The 17,806-nt window shown below is 42.6% G+C and overlaps 1 protein-coding gene across 2 annotated transcripts in view; it reads left to right on the top strand.

Annotated features, from left to right (window-relative positions):
* HOMER2 (homer scaffold protein 2) overlaps nucleotides 1-17,806 on the top strand; it is a 65,205-nt gene that overhangs the window by 32,271 nt on the left and 15,128 nt on the right. The window contains exons 1-2 of one of the 2 annotated variants that reach the window (XM_080396312.1): nucleotides 13,558-13,665; nucleotides 13,827-13,958. In XM_080396312.1, coding sequence (XP_080252438.1) covers nucleotides 13,606-13,665; nucleotides 13,827-13,958 — 192 coding nt within the window. In that variant the 5' untranslated portion in view covers nucleotides 13,558-13,605. Of the gene's footprint in view, nucleotides 1-13,557; nucleotides 13,666-13,826; nucleotides 13,959-17,806 lie in introns of those variants that run through there. The other variant, XM_080396311.1, reaches the window with a different exon arrangement.

Below are 17,806 nucleotides of genomic sequence, written 5' to 3'. Positions count from 1 at the left end.
GCAAGAGGCTCATGCTGAAAACCAGGAGTTACGGTGGAGGGCAGCCAGGCGAGAGCGTATGCCTTCCAGGTTTCTTCCAGATCCTCCCAGCCCAGCGACACAGAACCCCACTGAAATGCCTGGGGAGTCAAGCACTGGAAAGTGGAGACCTAGATTCAAAACAGCATGTACCGCTTTAAATCCTTGTGTTTGCAAAGCTAGAAGAGAACAGGTATTGTAAATCCTGCGTCTTTCACAGAAAAACAGGTGCTGTGGACAGTAGCTTACAATTTATAGCAAAAGATTTCACAGATACCATACAAGTGGTACCATATGGATGATCTTAACCAAGATACCGTTAGCAAACAAGGGAATAGATTGTATATCCTTTAATTACATTATAATTGACCTGTATGTTGTTGAGAAAGTAAACTCATCATGATGTTTTAAGAAGTTTCTAGCCAGAGGCTGTTTAGACTGCAGCATAATGAATGCTGGAGGGAAGCGGTACAGTGAAACGGAAGGGCCCAGGCTGGTTCAGAGGTAATGAGGCAGCCAAGAGACTTCATGACCGTATGAAAGTGCCCAGCATTGTGGACAAAAGTCAGCCCTATTGAAAAATGACAAAATAAGGTGATGATGCAGGGAGGACATGAACTTGTAAGTGCCCATTTGCTGTGTAGTGTGTGGGGAAAGCCACACACACGGTTCCTCATTAAAAGTGACCTATTATTCTGCCTTTTAGAGGTGAAAGAAAGTTTGAAAGCATGAAAATTACTCAGAACGATACCCTCCCTCATCCTCTGGAATAAATCATGGTAGTGCCCTGGCAGGTGGATTTGTTTATTTTTTACAAACTGGAAATACGTGTTATCCAAACAATATAGATAAGGAAGAAAGGATGAGAAACTTGTTTCTGTATAGAATTTGAGAAGGAAATAGAATCCCTCAGAAACTTCTGTCCTCATTTAAAAATATCCAGCTGTTATATTTCTACAGAGCCTGTGATTGATCTTTAGAGAAATAATTCATTAATAAGGAACATAAAGCTATCTTAAAAATTAATAGCCAGCAATAAAGTATATAGTGAGACATTCTGAGATGGCAGCAGCAAAGTGACAAAGCAAGAGTCATCTCGGATGCCAGTCCTAAGTTGTCTCTGTGTGATGCTTAAACAGATGACTAGAAAAAATTAAAATTAGGATTAAAAAGATTAATAGATTGCAAGTGTAATTTTGGTAAAGACATGATATAGAAACAAAGACTTTGTGTTTCAGAGAAAAACGTATTGTCAGCTGATGCTCATTCCCAGTTGCTAGATCATTTAAAAGAGCTCATTACCTAGCAATTACCTTGAATATTGAAGACCAGCAGCTAAGTTGGGCGTAAGTGTGTGAAAGTACTGAAGAGAGAACCAGAAGAATTGCTGTGCCGGGAAAGCAAAATCAGTGGGTCTATTTCTGAAGTAAATTGCAATTAGTAAGAAAAAATAATAGGGGCCAAGTTTCACCAATCAGTATTCACAGAATGTTCCCCAAAGTGAATACGGTACATTATATAATACGATGAAGCTGTTTGATTAAGTGGTATATACACCTTTATAATGGGATCTGTCGGTGAGTGTCACAGCAGGGACAGTGTGATTTCCAGAGCAGAATGAAGCTGGCAGGGACAGAGTCCTGGCAGCACGTGGGAGCAGATATTCAGGGAGGTAAGAAGGGGTGATATATAAACCTGCTAATATTTGATGTATTTCTGGCTTTCTCAGTTCCTGTACCAATCCTGATTGCTACCTGTTTTCATAGCTGCCCGCCTCTTTTTGACCACGCTTTTTTGTTCTCGCGACTAGAGGCAGGCGTCCTAGGCGCACAGAGAGGAAATTCAGACTTCTTCCAGTGCTGTGTTCAGAGGCTCAAAACAAATAATTTTCTTTGCCCATGGAAAAGGAATTATTTTAAGACACAGTTGTTAAAAATATCCTAGAGTATTTTGCCAAAAGGTGACTCTTAGATTGAAGCAGCTTTCCTTTCACAGGAAAAAATTGCAGGGTGGCATGGTGGCACAGATGAAATTCCTTCATCTGGCTAGTTCTTTATGTTCTTTTTTTTTTCTCTGTCATTGATGTAAACTCAGCCATTAAACCAAAAGCAATTATTTCTTAGGAAAAAACTACCAAGTAATTTAGATATTACAAAATTTTTGGCCCCACATAAAAAACGGCTTCTGGCAACGTGTACCTCGCTGGGGGCTGCGTTGGTGTGGCAGCATTTGTGTGCCTCTGAGGCTGCATGGATCTGATTTGCAGAAACAATCACAACGTCACCTTCCCCCTTGGCATTCAGAGCATCAGTGTGTGTTCACCTGACCCTGTGCTCCATGAATTAGATGGAGTGACGTACCGTGTTTTATATTTTTTAAATACCTAATTTTTTTAACTACCTAATTTTTCAGGTTTAATGATTTTGTAGTGAAATGATCAGAAGATGTGTTACAGCCTTGGGTAGCTAGAGATAAAGGGATGTAAAAGTACACAAAAAGTGACCTTACAAAATGCCTTTTCTTTTAACGTGTATAAAGAAATCCTGAATTAAATGCTGTGATTTTGAAAGGTGTGGGTGAGCATATATGTGTGTTTTGTCAAAGGGACGGAGATTCTTTTATTTCCAGTTTTGCCTGCCCTAGTTTTATTTATGGCCATCGCTTGTCAGGAGTGCTGTGTGCATCCCGGAGGAGCACGGTGCTGCTGGGGTCCGAGCTGGCTGCCCCTGCCTGCTGAAACGCCAAGAGGCTCCTCTCCTCGCCCTGAAGATTATTTTGCTGACTGCAGCACTGGAAGGACTGTGATTTCCAGAGAGCCCCTGCTGGTAAAATCTGATTAAATTAGCAGAAAATATTTTTTTATTCCAGCTTCTCAAAGCTTTTTTTACCACTGGGTAACTGAGATGAGTATTTCTATTTTTTTCAAAATTTTTTCCGATGTGCATTTTTTTGCCCTTCAGGCCATTTCTTCCAGGTTGGGTGGGAAATCTTTTTCCAGATTTCCAGACTGCCAGAAAGAGTGCCAGCCCTAAAACGGGTGTGAGTGAAGCATGAGCTCAATATTACGTACACTTCTGACACTGAGAACCAACACAAAAAGGACCATTCATCAAAAAGGCAGCGTGTGATACTTGTTACTGTTTGAAGAGCCCAAAAGACATATCCCAGTTTTAAGGGTGATGCTACATTAGGGGAAACTGGTGGAAAGATGACCAGGTTTTGACCTTGGAGGTCTGAGTTGACTGATCCAGTCAGTATTCCTGCATTCTTGTCCATACCTGTCCACACAAGAAACCTTCATATGCCATAACAAAATGTTTCCAGTACTGGTCTGGCTGATTACTGTAATATAGAAATTGAAGCATATTTGATGGCCTTCATCTTCTCTTTATCATAATATATTAAGTATTTCATGAACTATCGGAGCTAATTTCAACATCATTATTAGCACTGGAGATTATAATGGAGCCATAAAAGGGTAATGCCAACAAATGGAACTAATTACACCCCTGCCCCCCACAAAAGGAAGAACATCTTGTGAAATACAAAAACATGGTATAAAATACAATTTTAATGCATAATCCTGTCTTCCAGTGTGCATAGTTTGTGTGTATGTTATAATAAACATCTCATTGATTCTGTGCTAGCAAGATGACTAATAAGTAAAAACATTAGTTCTGGTTTTATGATCTTTATGGATATATCATGTAATAGATAAGTACTTTACTGTTGAGACAGAACAACGATAATGGTATCAGCATGTATAAACTGTGTATCCATACTAGAGCTTTTAAAATAATTTGATGCCATTTGATCGTTCTCATCCGATGAGTTTTCTTCATAAGGCCGCTGCAGCGTGGACTTTTCCCAGTTCAGATTTCCCAGCCTGTGCTGGAGAATGATGCTCATCTGCCAGAGACATGTTCTAGTACCAACTGTGCTAAACAAAATACTTTGTAAAAGATGCCTGAGGAGTCTCTAGCTTCTTTTTGCAGTCCCTTTTGGGTTGTTGCTGTAAATAATCAAGCTGGATCAGGCTGCTCTCTTGAGAGGTAGCTGCCTCTTTCATAGAGTTCTCGTTGATTTTGTGTGATGGGCAGATTAAGAGCAGAACATCTGTCCTGCCCTCAGTCATGGCACACCAGCCTAACTTAAGCTGGAACCGGTCTCTCGCTCAGTGAAAGAACTCACAGTAAATAATATTTTTAATACCAATTTCCTCATTTCATTTAAAGGTTTAGAGTTGTGGTGATGTAACTTTCAGATAACTTAGCATCACTCTGAATTATTCAGGGGGAACCCTTAATTTAAGGAAAACTTACCATCAGCGAGTGATGCTGGTGCCTCCTAGGCAGAGGCTGCTGCTCTGGCGAAGGCTGAATGAAGAGTGAATGAAATAAAGGAAAATAACAGTTCCCGATGATCTCAAAATATTTGCGTTGTCTCTGTTTGTGATGTACTTGGCTTGACTAAAGTTAGTTGAATTTTTGTTTCTCTTTAGACAAAGTAACTTGAGAACATTTTATTTGGAATTTGTTGATGAAGAAATAGAGCATAAAGGAGAAGCAGAGCTGTCAGCCAAGGATGAGACTACCCACTTGTATCATCCTGTATTTGCTTAAGGTCGTATCAAGTATTCAGAAATTCAGGCTGAGGGTAGGTGCAGGATTTAATAACTGGGAGGATAGTACATTGCCTGGAGTTGTGTCTGCAGGAGAATTTTCAACACTTGCCAAGACTGGTTCAGATAGGTAGAGCTGGTGACATTGGCTGCGCTTGTGTGGACAGGTCCTTGAGTGTTCAGATAAAAAAGTACTGTTAGGGTTTAACTGCAATGGTAATTTCAGAATTTCCGATACTGGTAGAGATGACTTGGGAAAGGGAGGAAAAATTAAAAATGTTTGCTCAGACAAGACCTGGGGCTTCAGGTGAAAGAGAGCTTGTCAAAAGCTGAGAAATGGAGCAAAGTAAATGCCAGGAAATTTGGTGGGTCCCTTGAGACTGCATCAATGAGAAATCATGATCATCTGCTGAGGATATGTTTTGGGTTTGGTTGAAAAAAAAAAAAAAAGGTCTAGAGCTGTAGAACTCATATCGCTTATGTTTCTGTATTAATCTCTTTCCAAGTTATTAACTTTGAAATGTGAAAAATCCTCTGTTCGTTGTCTGGATTATTTCTGGAAGTAAATCCTGCAGAAGCCGGTTAGTAAGCTTAGGAGAAAAGATAACAAAGTGCTGGCAACAGCTGTATCCTTGACAGAAGAACAGAAGCACATCTGCCACCGTTTGATCCTATCTGGCTCATTTTTATGCTTGTATGTACAGCATGTGTCACTGGCTCTGGAAAGACCACACAAAACTGAATCCAGGAGATTGCAGAAACCTTTTCAGAAATGCAGTTTGTTATTCTTTAAAAAGAAAAAAAGAAAGAAAAGATAAAAATCCATGCTAGAGGATTTCTTGCTGCACTGCTCACCAGCAAGTAGGGAAACTTCGGTCTGGGTGGATTTTTCCTTTTTAAAATCTCTCCATAAAATTTCTCAGAAAAGATCTGTGCAAGTGTTCCAGCCTGTAACGGCCTCACACAGAGTTGTTTCTGATCACTAGACTCAAGTATGAATGTGGCATCTGAACATGCCAGAGAGGTTAATTAAACCATGTGACATTATTGTAAAGAAACCTGGAATCAAGCGGAGGATGCCTGGTTTAGGTCATGGCCCTCAAACATAGCAAAGCTTTTGAAGAATCTTGAACAGATTTTTGGCAAAAATAATCCATGCCTGTAGTTAGGTGAAAACTGAGAAAAATTTCAAAGTATTTAGTAACATCATCAACATAGGCACAACACGGTAGAGTTTAGAGATGCTTTCCTTCATCTTTTTGGTTTCATTAGCTGATCAAAGCAAAACTGTGGGATGAGACTGAAATAGACAAATTTGTAGATGGTAAGATCTTCCATACCTGCTCACCAGGCTCCAGGGAGTGGTGCTCAGCTTGCTTGCGGGTTTTGCATTGTCCTGCCTTTTTCTTCCAAAATAAGTTATAAGGGCACTGAGGAACCTTGTGCCCAAAGGTGAACTGAGCACATGCTTCATCCCCTCAAACTTTCCACAGCCTCTGCCCCGGGTATGAGGGACTTCTGTCAAGAATTGCAATAAACACAGCACTGGTTAGCTGTTGGTTTCATAATCTGGAAATTTTACTCCCTCTTTTTTTTTAAGTTCAGCTACTGAAAGTAATAAAGAATAATTCTTACAAGCTGTGCTTTATGAGACACTAAGGATTGCTTGTCCACTGAAATAGCTATATAAATTATTTGTTCCCTTCTCCCCCCTCCCCCGCTGTAGTGCATGAAGTATCTAATACTTGGAAATCCCTATTCAGAGAGTTAATGTATCAGACATGCTAATCAAGTCATGCCAGATGGAGTTTATAAATAAACTACACTGCATTGTGTATTCTTAAAATTTGAGCATCAAACATAATTCAAGGCAATATTTTCCTAGCTTTACCAAAAAAAAAAAAATCACAGACATCGCTTCTTTCTTGATTCTGGATTGTCGTCTCATCCAATGGCGCAGTGGTTGCTAGATGGAAAATGAGGAATAGTAGAAATGACTTTCAACCATTAAATGCTGGCTGAAGTCCAAGGGTGATTCTCCCTGAGGAGTGAACCAGATGATCACATAAGCCCCAGCTAACCTTCACCTGGCTTTATTTTCTAGCAGCAAAATAAGGGATGAGGCGTTTCTGAGGACGCAGAAGGGTTGGTGTTTTACACTATCTCATGGACACCTTGTAGCTTCAGTTTTGTTAGTGTATTGCTCCTAAGTGTTGCTGAACCTGGTTGCCCTTGATTGTTGTCTAACAGTGACTGCTTCGAGGTGTTTTAGAAGACGTCAAGTAGATCCTGTCATCTCCTAAAAACAACTTGTCTGCTCTTCTTGGCCATTCCTTATGCGAAAGGACAGTTTTTCTAGATTTTAGAGAGGAAGCGGTAAGCCACGCTATTGCTGACCGCTCCCTGGGGTGTGTAGGTTGTTACAGAGCGGAGGAGTCCTTGACAATGCCACATAGCCGTGACATTTCTGACCTCTGCAAAGGGACCTTCAGGCTTCAGTGATGCTGTTGTCATACAGCCTGAAGGATGCAAAAAACAATTAGTGCCAAAATGGTTTGTATAAGGATGTGGTTATACTCTACGCAAAGGCTATATGCTTTTATTAAATCTTCCGAAGCATGAATGTGGTATAACTGTGGGGTTTTTTTAATTGTATCTCATTGTATATAACGCAGCCTTCTCCCTCATCCCAATTTTGGTCACCAGGAAAAAATCAAGAGTCTCCACCGTGTATCTTCTCCCTGTCTTGATAAGTCAGGAATCTTGTTTCTCATGTGAAAATAATACACAAGCGTCTCGGTTTATATATTTTGTAAAGTGTTGCATGAAATTCCTGGATAACAGTTTGTGCCAGCATAGAGGGTTTGAGAATCCTTGCTGTAGATTTTCTTCGTGAAACAGCTGCTGGTGCTTTTGAATCGTGTGGGTGGGTGGATGTGTGTGCTGCGCCTAAAAGAAAAAAAAAAAATCTAGTCAGATGTCAAAGCAAAAATAGGAGATTTTAGAGATTTAGACTGGGTGGAGGAGGTGGGAAGCCAGCTCTGCAGAGATGTTAATTACCTTGGGAAGAAAAAGAGCGCAATGGAGTAGGTGTAGCAGGAGATTTACTTAATAGAATTCACATAATCATAAACCCACTTTTGTTGCATTTAGACAGGTTCTCAGCAAGGGCTTTACAACAGAAATATTTTACCACAGGAAAAACAGTTATTAGTCTTTTTATTGGAGTGGGGGGACTATTTTTACATCTCCTTTCATGAAGGAGGACAAGAACTTGGTTTTTTATTTGATTTGTTGGGTTTCAGGGTTAAAAATTAACCTCATCATTCATTGAATTATCATGGGGACACAAGGTGATGCAGGATTAAAACACAGCTATGTGCAACTGTAGAAGTGGCCCTTTCCCCCATGAAGCAAGCAGCAGCAGCATGTGAGATACTTGGTCCATAGAAGGTGGAACTGCTGTCTGCAGAGGGAGCTCAGGTTGGGAAGTAAACGCTTTGGACTGCAGCAAGTCCTCTGCGGCTTGCAAGGCACCCTGGCATCTTCCTCTTTGCAGAGCCTGGATGCATTATTGTGATTCCCCTTCCGCTCCCACAGAAATCCATGACGTAGCTATGGAAGCTTTCGGAGTCCATTGAGGGGTGAAATGGCCACTGTCTTGTTCACTGTGTAGAACAGAAACTCCTGAAAAGCAGTGGCTGGCCAGGCTAGCCCGGAGGGTATCCAGAACAAGAGTCTGGTAGCAGATGTCCTGCCAGCTGTTGCTTGCCCTGTGCTCTGCCCACTCTCCCCCTGCCCCCACCCCCCACGCACAAAGGATGGAGCTGAGCAGGAGAAACAGCAAAATGGAGGAACCCAACGTTCTTCCTCCTAACGTATGTTTACAGTACCCCCAGTCTAACTAAACTGTACCCTCAGCCTGTCCGGGTGAAGCACCGTGTATGTCAGGTGCAGCAGATAAAGCAAAGCTAGAGCAAGTGCCATTGCTGCTTTCAGCTTTCCCAGGCTTTGTGGTTTTTTTAAGGACCTTCTACAAAGACTCAGCAGAACGGGTGGGGAGAAAGATTTGATCACATCTGCTGGCCCTGATTTGTAAAACAACTGTAATTAAAGCTCCTGCATTACAGGTTCACTGTTTTGGCCAAAGGCAGTTTTTTCTTTCACCCCCAAGTTCTTATGCTGCCGTGAGCCTGTCTTTGTGCTGCTCCTGCTTTACTCCATCAGGTGGCCACAGCAAGGACTCTTTTTTTCTCTCTTCAATAGTGTGTGTGTTGGTGGAAAGATGTTACATCTGAGTCTAGAAGCTCTCAGCAGAGATAGGGAGGGTGGCAGGTAGTGCAAAGGGTAGTGCAAGTCACAGAAACGTAGGCGGGTTAATTCCACAAGAGAGTTGCTGAACATTTGAGATGGAGGGAGAATTTCTCCGCGATCCAGCCCTGTCTCCTCATCTTCACATCCAGTGTCACAAGCCCTTCTGATTCATGTCGACTTGATGAGCTGGAAGAACCTGCTGAGCCTGTGATAGCTGTGGCCAGAGGATTAGCAGCTCCTTTCCCTCTTCAGTTCTGTTTTTAGACGGGGATACATCTTTACTGAGGATTAGCAGCCTGGTGGGTTGGGGAAATTAAATTTCACAAGGGCTGCAAGCTGGAAAGCATGTATTTGGAGGTGTGAAAATGAAATGGGGAGGTTTTAATGTAGTGCCTTCTTAAAGATAGATCTTATGGCCTGGAACCTCGGGGCTTTTCTGGAGGTGAGGTGAATTTAAAGGGGAAATTCCAGAATAATTCCTAATCTGGCACTCCTGTCCCAGAATAAGGGGCCCTTTTCTGATTTAATTTAACACAGTTCCAAAATACATTGGCTAATACATTCATTAGCTATTTCATGGCTGTCTTTTCCCAGGTAGAGGAGCTTGTGGCCAGGCCGGCTGGGGCTCATCGTCCCCTTGGGTGGGTGTTTCTTTGGAGAAGGTGTCCTGGCCGATGGCTGCCCGCACGCGGGCCCTCCTCCTCAGGCCGTGTCAGTGGCTCTGCCCGCTGCCATCGCCGCTTTCCTCCCCTGCCAGCTGAGCTTGCGTTCATTCTGCTTTTCCCTCTTGCCGACCTGGGCCGGTGCGACCAGGGTGTACGCTGTGAGCCAAGCCAGCGAACCCCCAGGCACTGCTCCAGCGGCCCACGCACCGCTGCGTCTCACGTTAGTGAAACGGTGACTCGGGGAAAATGTATTTTCAGGAGCCACGTTGGCTTTTCCCCTTTAGTGTATGTTGTGATGCAGGGCATGTGGGAGAGGAACCCTTTCAATGCTCAAAGCATTCCTTAAAAAAATGGCAGCTGTAGATATGGGCGCTGCGCATATATTACGAGCAGCGTGAGCTGCGCTGCCAATACGTATTTTTTTCCTTCTATACACTTGGGTCGTCTTGTGACCTCACCCGGCTTGATTTATTTGGCAGTTTCTCTCCGTGGGAAGCCAGCAGGATGGGTGTGTTACAGCATATGAATGTTCTGCTCTATGCCAGCTTATTTGCGTTCACTTGTACGTGACGCATATACCTGGTGTGTTTCTAAATGTCTGGAGTGATTTCTGGTTGATGTAGTGCTACCTTGTACCGTGAGCATTCTTCTGTGTCAGCTTCAAATAAAAATTTAGATGTCAGGATTGTTTTTTTCTCCCAGAGGAAGTGAAATTAGCATGAGATTTTGCTTGGCTTGTTCGGATGTATCAGGAATGTTTGCCATCTGATACATGTAGATGAGAGCAAAGGCAGATTATTTTTTTTAACCACATGTAGACAACTCAGTATGATGAATGAGTTTATTATTCTGTAAGGTGCTTATTATATTACGCTCCTCTTTGCCTTTGTCTTTAGGGAGAACTCTTTAACTACTTCAGGGATTGATTACATTTGATTAGAGTGTGGTTTATCTTTTGAATCCTTTATCCTGGATGAAAGTCTACATTCCGTTTTCTGATGCAGCTGGAATTGCTCTTGGTGTGTTTTATACAAATGAGGACCCAATGCAAAGATATTTCGTAAGAGCCCATTTGAATTGATGAGTGGCCTTTTTTTGTAGAATTGTAATACCGGGTTGCAGGTAGGGATGGAAAAGAGCCCACAGGCTCATCCTGCCTACAGCAGCTTTCAAATACTGCCCTTTCTCTTCTGCACCCTTCTCAGCTCCTTCTTCCTTTGAAACTTGAAAGTTCTGGTTCATCCTTTGATGAAAATAGAAAATTTTACTGGTTCGGTTGAACTTCCCTGTAGTGGTGGCCACAGATGCTTCCCCTGCCTTCTGCCCCAGCTGGAGACCTTCCGCCTGGTGGAAGACCAGCTGGCCTGGCCACAAGCTTCCCCACCTGGGAAAAGACAGCCATGAAATAGCTAATGAATTTATTAGCCCATGTATTTTGGAACTGTGTTAAATTAAATCAGGTGGAGGCGGAGGAGCAGTGGGGTCCCTGCAGCCCAGGGTGAGCCGGGGGGAGGGGGATAGCCTGGCTTACTGGGCAGGAGGGATTGCAAGCCTGGTTTTTCATTGTTCTTTGAAATCATAACACCCTTTCTTTTTCCTAAACACAACCAACTTGATTGTTCCCTGGCCCGAGTAGTGTCCCTGCTCTGAAATGATGACCAGATTTATAGGAGAAGTGAATGTACAGGCTGATGCTCCTGAAATTTAATGTTATGGCATCTCCCTGCAAGCGTGACGGGGCAGTGGGGTCAGGTCTGGGAGGAAGACCGGTAGGTAAGTGCAGTGTACCTGCAGCATCCGTCTCCTCTGAACTGTTTCCATGAGCTCTGATGTAATCTCCTAAGCTTCTACTTAGGTTTTTTACTTCTCTGTAGGAACACAGCGTTTCTGAAGTGGCTGACTGACAGAAGGATTTAAGGGGGAAAAAAAATCATAGAGCTGGCTTCCAGGCAGTTTCACTAATTGCAGCTTATTATAAATTTAACAGATGAGCTGTCAGTTTCTTGAAGGTGTGCGATCACCACAACCTTTTCTCGGATTCTGCGCTGGCTATAGAAAAAATGAACTTCGAAGGTGCTAAGCTAATGGTAGTGCATTTCATCACTCAATAAGGTGTTCCTTGGTTTACAATTTGCAGGCTTCATTATTCCTTTTATCACATCTTTGATAATATTGGACTAAAAGATATCTTTGCTCTGGGGTTTATTTGTATTTACTCAATGATTATTGTAGGAGGTATGGAAGAGTTTTATTCTTCTCAGAGTCTGCTTCTAGTGAGTGAAGCTTTTGCCTTTCAATAAAATGGGTCATTTTATTAGTTTTTGCTCACAGATGTCTAATTTGATAGGCACAGTAGGACTGAAATAATATTTTTTATCACTTGAAATTTCTGGCTGTTTCATAGCTTCTAAAATAAGTTCTGTAATTGGAGAAGCTAAACACTTGTAAGTAGTTCATCTGTCTGATGTAAGATTTTTAAAGAAGAAATATAGCACTTCCCTTAAAGTTTTTGGAAAGCATCCTGATTTTTCTGGGTTGCTGGTAGCTTATCCTCCTGTTCTTGTGCCTCTCTGTATCATGCAGTCGTTGTAGCATCATAGTTACTTCGCATCGTCAACCCCCTACATAAAATCTTTGATTTTATTTTCATTTTAATATCTGAAATCGCACTGAGATTTTATGTTGCGGCTTTTCTGTTGTGTGATTTAGCCAGAGGCGAGCACATCTGGGCAGCTTTGCTTATACCTCTGCCTGTCAACTGACCATTCAAAAAGATGTTTTGACCCTGAAAGCTGGTGTCTGTATGGGGTGTGTTGGCCAGCTGGTTGCAGTCATCTCTCCCCCTTTCTTGCCCTGTTTATTCCCAAACAAAAAAATAAAAATTTCAGGGGTACCAGCCACCTGGCCCTCCTATGTTTTGTTTCCTTTTGGTTAAACGTTCAGTGTCAGGAAATGGCAGAAAAGAGCGTGTTTGTTTGAAAGTGGTGATGCAGAAAGAGGGAACCACTGAAGCTGAGCAGTTTCTGAGAAAGCAAGTAGAAGCATCAGCACAAAGGTTGGAAGTTAGGGAGGGGACAGAGGCAAGATCTTTCTCTGGTAAATTTAATTCACACTTTTTGCTAAATGTAAATGATAGCTTAGGAAAAAAAACCTGCTTGGAATACATAGTAAATGATGTTGCCAGGATACTTCCTGATCATGTTAATTAAACTGTCCCACAGATTTGGCTTAATTACTGCATAATTTGCATATTGGAAATGATGGTGCGCATTACTAAAGAAAGCTTCTATTCTGTTAGCAGAAAGAACATTGTATATGAATTAATTTCCAGGGGAAGGAGTCTCTAGACTCATATAATGATGTATCTTGAAAATAAAGTTAAGATTTTTGATAATGAACTGGCATATATCTCATTTGCAAGATTACATTTTATGCTTGTTCCACTAAGTTCCTTAGAGACCTCATCCCAACAGCCTTCCTCTTGTTGGCTATTTCTTTAATTACAAGAACCACTGTTGCTTTCAAGGTTGCTGGTGGTGAAGCAGATACTAGTTAACTTGTGTAAAGCGGCAGAATCTTTGTCTTGAGGCCCACACTTGATGGTGCATGTGCATTGTGGGCGATGCACTTCACCACCCTCCCAAGTTGAACTCGCTATTAAGTTACCAGTTTCTCTTTGTCTTGGTTTTTGTTGTTAGTGGTTTTCTTTCTCATTCATTTCTGACATGTCTCTGGCATCCCGCTTGTGGGAGCCTGAGGCCAAATGGAGAAATGCAGAAATATCTCTTTCCTGGTCCAGCCTGAGGGCAGGTGTTGCTGGTGCACACCCTGCTTGGAGGCCTCGAGCCATCCCGGGTATCGGGTGGGAGTAGCCATGTGCCTTCATAATGCTTAAAAAAGAGGATTTTGCATCTGCATTTCTGCCAGGGTAATTTTTATAGCTCCTGTCCCTGCTGTTGCTTTGAGTTCAGTGACATTCCTGCAGCCATGTTTAACTGCAGGACTATGATAGGACTTTGGAAAAAGAAGACAAGATGCCTGCATAAAGTAAGACAAGATAGAAACTGTTTTGTTTTCAGAAAAAATCTTCTGAATACAGCAATTTCCCAATTTAGACTGCTAATTGCTTTGGATGATATCGTTGCTAGGATATGCATTTCCGATGTGGCTTCTACTTTTTAATTATTTTTTTATCTGTTTTTAAACAGGTGATCATAAACAGCACAATCACACCTAACATGACCTTCACTAAAACATCGCAGAAGTTTGGCCAGTGGGCGGACAGCAGAGCAAACACTGTGTTTGGTTTGGGCTTTCCCTCCGAGCAGCAGTTGACGAAGGTAATGGGGCTCACTGCGCTTCTGCAAAGGTTGCCTTGTTTCTTATTAATGAAGAATTGCATATACCCATCTGACCTCTTGAGAGCTGCATGCTTTTGCAGTTCCTTTTCATCCATACAGGCTGCCCATCTCCTGTAATTACCCAATGTCTGTATGTACAGAAGCAGGCAGTATTGCAAGGTTTGTAGTCAAAACTATAAATTAAATCTGACCACTAATGACAGTACTATCAGGTGATCTCGACAGTATCTTCCCCTGCATGGCTGAAAGCATTTGTGTTTTCAGATGTTCACAGAAGCAATCTGAGCTCTGTAGTATTTTTTGGCGTCTCCTTGGCCTGTGCGCTCATTTCAGCTGAAAGTGGCACCAAAAGCGAAGGGAACCGCTGATATGCCAGGACCGTTGGTGTTAGGGCTGCCTAGTGTGGCTGAAGGAAGAGTTGCTGTCCCAGCCTCAGAGATGTGCACTTTGATGACTTGCTGCCATTGGTAATTAACTGAGGTGAAGGAGCTGCCAGCCCCCAGGGTTTGCTGGTGCCCTCGTTTTGCAGATACCACCATTGGTGGGGCCATGCTTTCAGGAGGCTCAATGAACTGGTCTTTGTTAAAATAATACCACATTTTTAGCGTTTCAGCTCGGTGGTGTGATTTGCAGCCCTGACCCGAAGCTGCTTTAGCACAGACCTGAGGAGGTGGCAGCAGGTTGTGGCAGTGATGGAGGATGAGTAGCGGGGGAGGTCTGACAGCAGGTTTGGTGGCAGAGCTGCCTTCCTCAGCAGGCAGACCTGGCCATGGGTTTGGTATTAATGCAACACTTCCCTGGACCAGGGGCTGGCTACATTAGTCGTCTTGTAAAGTCTAGTCAAGAATAACATGCACTTTAAAATACATCCTGTCATTAGATTAGTGGTCTTGCCAAGTGCTCGTCAAGCAGCTGAGATGTTAGTTCGTGTAGTAAAAAACCTCCTACTTATCTAACACATAGTTGACACCTGAAGCGTTGCTACTTGGCGCTGGGTTTTGTCAGTTAACTCAACGTGGTGTCCTTAGGCATGGCACACAGTCTCTTGTGGTGCTGTCCTTTCCTCGTGTGCTTTGATAAGAAAAGAATCACAAGGACAAGGTGTTTCTTGTAGTGTCTAAAATAGCAAAGGCAGACCACTGCAGTAGGAGCAGGACTTTTCCATCAACCAAATTGTTACAGGAATTTATTTTACTAAATCTGCCTTACTGAGTTTTGAGTTTCCAGAGTATTGCATTTTTTGCGAGCATTTCTTAAAGGTAAAGTGTGTTTTACTTTTCATGTATGGATTTTGGATGTCCATAAAAGTGCCATGACAATAATCTGTTGTTCTGGGATGCTAAGGCCACCAATCAATCACATGCAAAACGTTTTTTTAAAAATGAGCTGCTGGTGATGGTTATGTCGTTTACTCAAGTGTAGATGAGTGCTCATTTCACCTATGCATCTTCTCCACTCCTGTGGCAAAGAGGTGTTTGTAGTAGCTAGTAAGTAGTCTGGCAATACAGGAGGATTAAGGTGGATTTAGGAGAGTAGTTTGTTTAGAGTAACAGATAAGCATGATACAGTGCAACCTTTGGACACCAAATGAAAGAATTAGGAGCACTGGATAGTAATTTTTACTCCTGGATTACTGAAGTCACACCTTGCAGCATGGCAGGTGGCTGCACGGTGCCTGAGTGCTGGCTGGGCTTGAACAAGCACCACGCACCGTGTGGACCAGGTGGTGCTGGGGCTGGCTCAGGAGACCAGAGGTGTAACAAGGAGGTCCTTGCACCCTAATCAGAGAGATTTTTTCATATCCTCCAAAACTATCCAAACACGTACTAAGAATAAATGTAGTGCTGGTATCAGAAAGCAGCTCTTTAATGTTCGTGTGGCCAGACTAAAGCCATCTGAAAAACGTGTCGTGTGGGCACAGGGGCCTCAGCACCAGCTGTGTTTCTCTCCAGATCAGTTTGCACATCTGTTTGCACAGCACGATCTGCTGAAGAGCTCACTGCCAATAATACAGCCTTCTACTTGCAGAAAAAGCTTTCCAAATCAGCAGAAAGACTTTTTACTGGTAAGAATATCGAAGGGGAGCGCTTGTTAAAATGGGTTGAGATGATCTATTAAAAAAAAACCACCACACCTGACATTTATCTAGCTGGAAAAATGTAAGAAAACCTGGTTTATTACCACCCTGCAAAGCAGTGGGACAGAGATATCCTTTGTCATCCATGCTCCTCAGTTTAATTATTGAACCGTTAACAAGAAAGATCAGAGATGGTGGAGAGATTACAGACGTATAAGTGTACTGGGAATAGTAAAATAAAGTTTCATTTTGTCTTGATATCATTATACTCTTATAAAAGATATAAATTAAAGCTTGCCGTTTTTCCTGGAAATAATTGAAGCTTTTAGTCAGGAATTGGAAGGACACACTAAAACTCCTCTAAACCAGAGAGATCAATAGACTGGCTTAAAATAAATAAATAAAGCAAACTGAAAAGTGGCTGAACACAATGAATAATAACAAAGAGGAGAAGAGGTTAGCATGCCTAAAAATGTCTGCATTTTTAAATATATTGCTTGGCCTAATAAAAGATATTGCCTCTTTCTAGTGCCTTGCTTCTCTTGAGATACTTAAGCATTAATCCATACCTATAGGGAAAAGCCGTTCAAATTAAACATGAGCTATTAATGAAAAGTACGCTCAGTGACCTAGTGACCTAATTATAATTCACATGGATTGGGAGAATCCCAGGGCTTAAGGTTGGTGTCCTGCTCAGGGTCCTTTTCCCCTCTTGCAGGACTCGTTGACCCTCCTTTCCCCTGCCTCCCCACCCTGTGCCTCAAAAAGGCCTCAAGACATGATTCAAACATTGCTCCAGCTAAATTGAAACAGGAATCAAAAGAGAATTAATGGTGTGCCTGGGTGTGATGAAGAGGCAGGGCTGGTACTGTACAGGTAGTGATGTATTTTGCACATGAAGCAGTTCAGTAAAATTTGTGCTATCATTCAGGATGCTTCAGTGCAGACGTGCTGTCTGAGGAGCTGTAGGTAGTCAAGGGCATGGGGACCGAGATTTATACAGGTGAGAAACTCGGTAAACCCAGATTTTTCCCATCATAGAGCAACTGCATCCAGCATCTGGGAGGCACTGGACTTTCTTTCCGTGCATGTGTGCACATTACGTGTGTGGTGTCTGCCAGGTGCTGTGTTGCAGGGGGAAAGTTCAGGGCAAATCCTGCCCCTGCCCCAGCATGCAGCACAGCCCCCCGGCCCCGGTCCGACCAGCATCAGTGCTGGCAGCGTACTGGCTGTGCTAGAGCAAATTACTGGCCAGTCCCTGGAGTAAATGGTCTTGTTTGCTGCTGATCTGCCCAGTACTGAGAGCTCATCCAGAGAAAACCACGAGCAAATCAACGTGTGTGTTGTGTGTCACAGCACGACGGTGCTCCCCAACGGGAACGTGCCATCACCCAGCCTTCTGCAAAGCAAGAAGGTGATGAAATATTTATGAGACTGCTTTTGGTGGGAGCAGCTGTTTCATCTGACACTGGCACAGTTTGTCAGTAGGAGATGTAAAATATAATGCCAGATCAGGAGCTCAAAATTTACGCATGCAAAATAATGCTTTTTAATGTCTAAAATGTTAAGAAAGTCTATTTAAATATATGTATTTCTGCAGGTGACAAGCTGGCTGCAGATTTGAACAGCCTTTAAATAATTTGTGCAGTGCACAGTAGCATCCTTGAGTCCTCGTTAAATTTCACTGACCAAGATTTGTAATCAAAGAGTGCATGGGCTGCAGCAGCCTTGGACTGAAAGGCTTCACGAG

This window comes from Falco punctatus (genome assembly GCF_963210335.1).
Source record: "Falco punctatus genome assembly, chromosome: 7".
Lineage (NCBI taxonomy): Eukaryota > Metazoa > Chordata > Aves > Falconiformes > Falconidae > Falco > Falco punctatus.
This window is presented reverse-complemented; position numbering and strand designations above follow the sequence as displayed.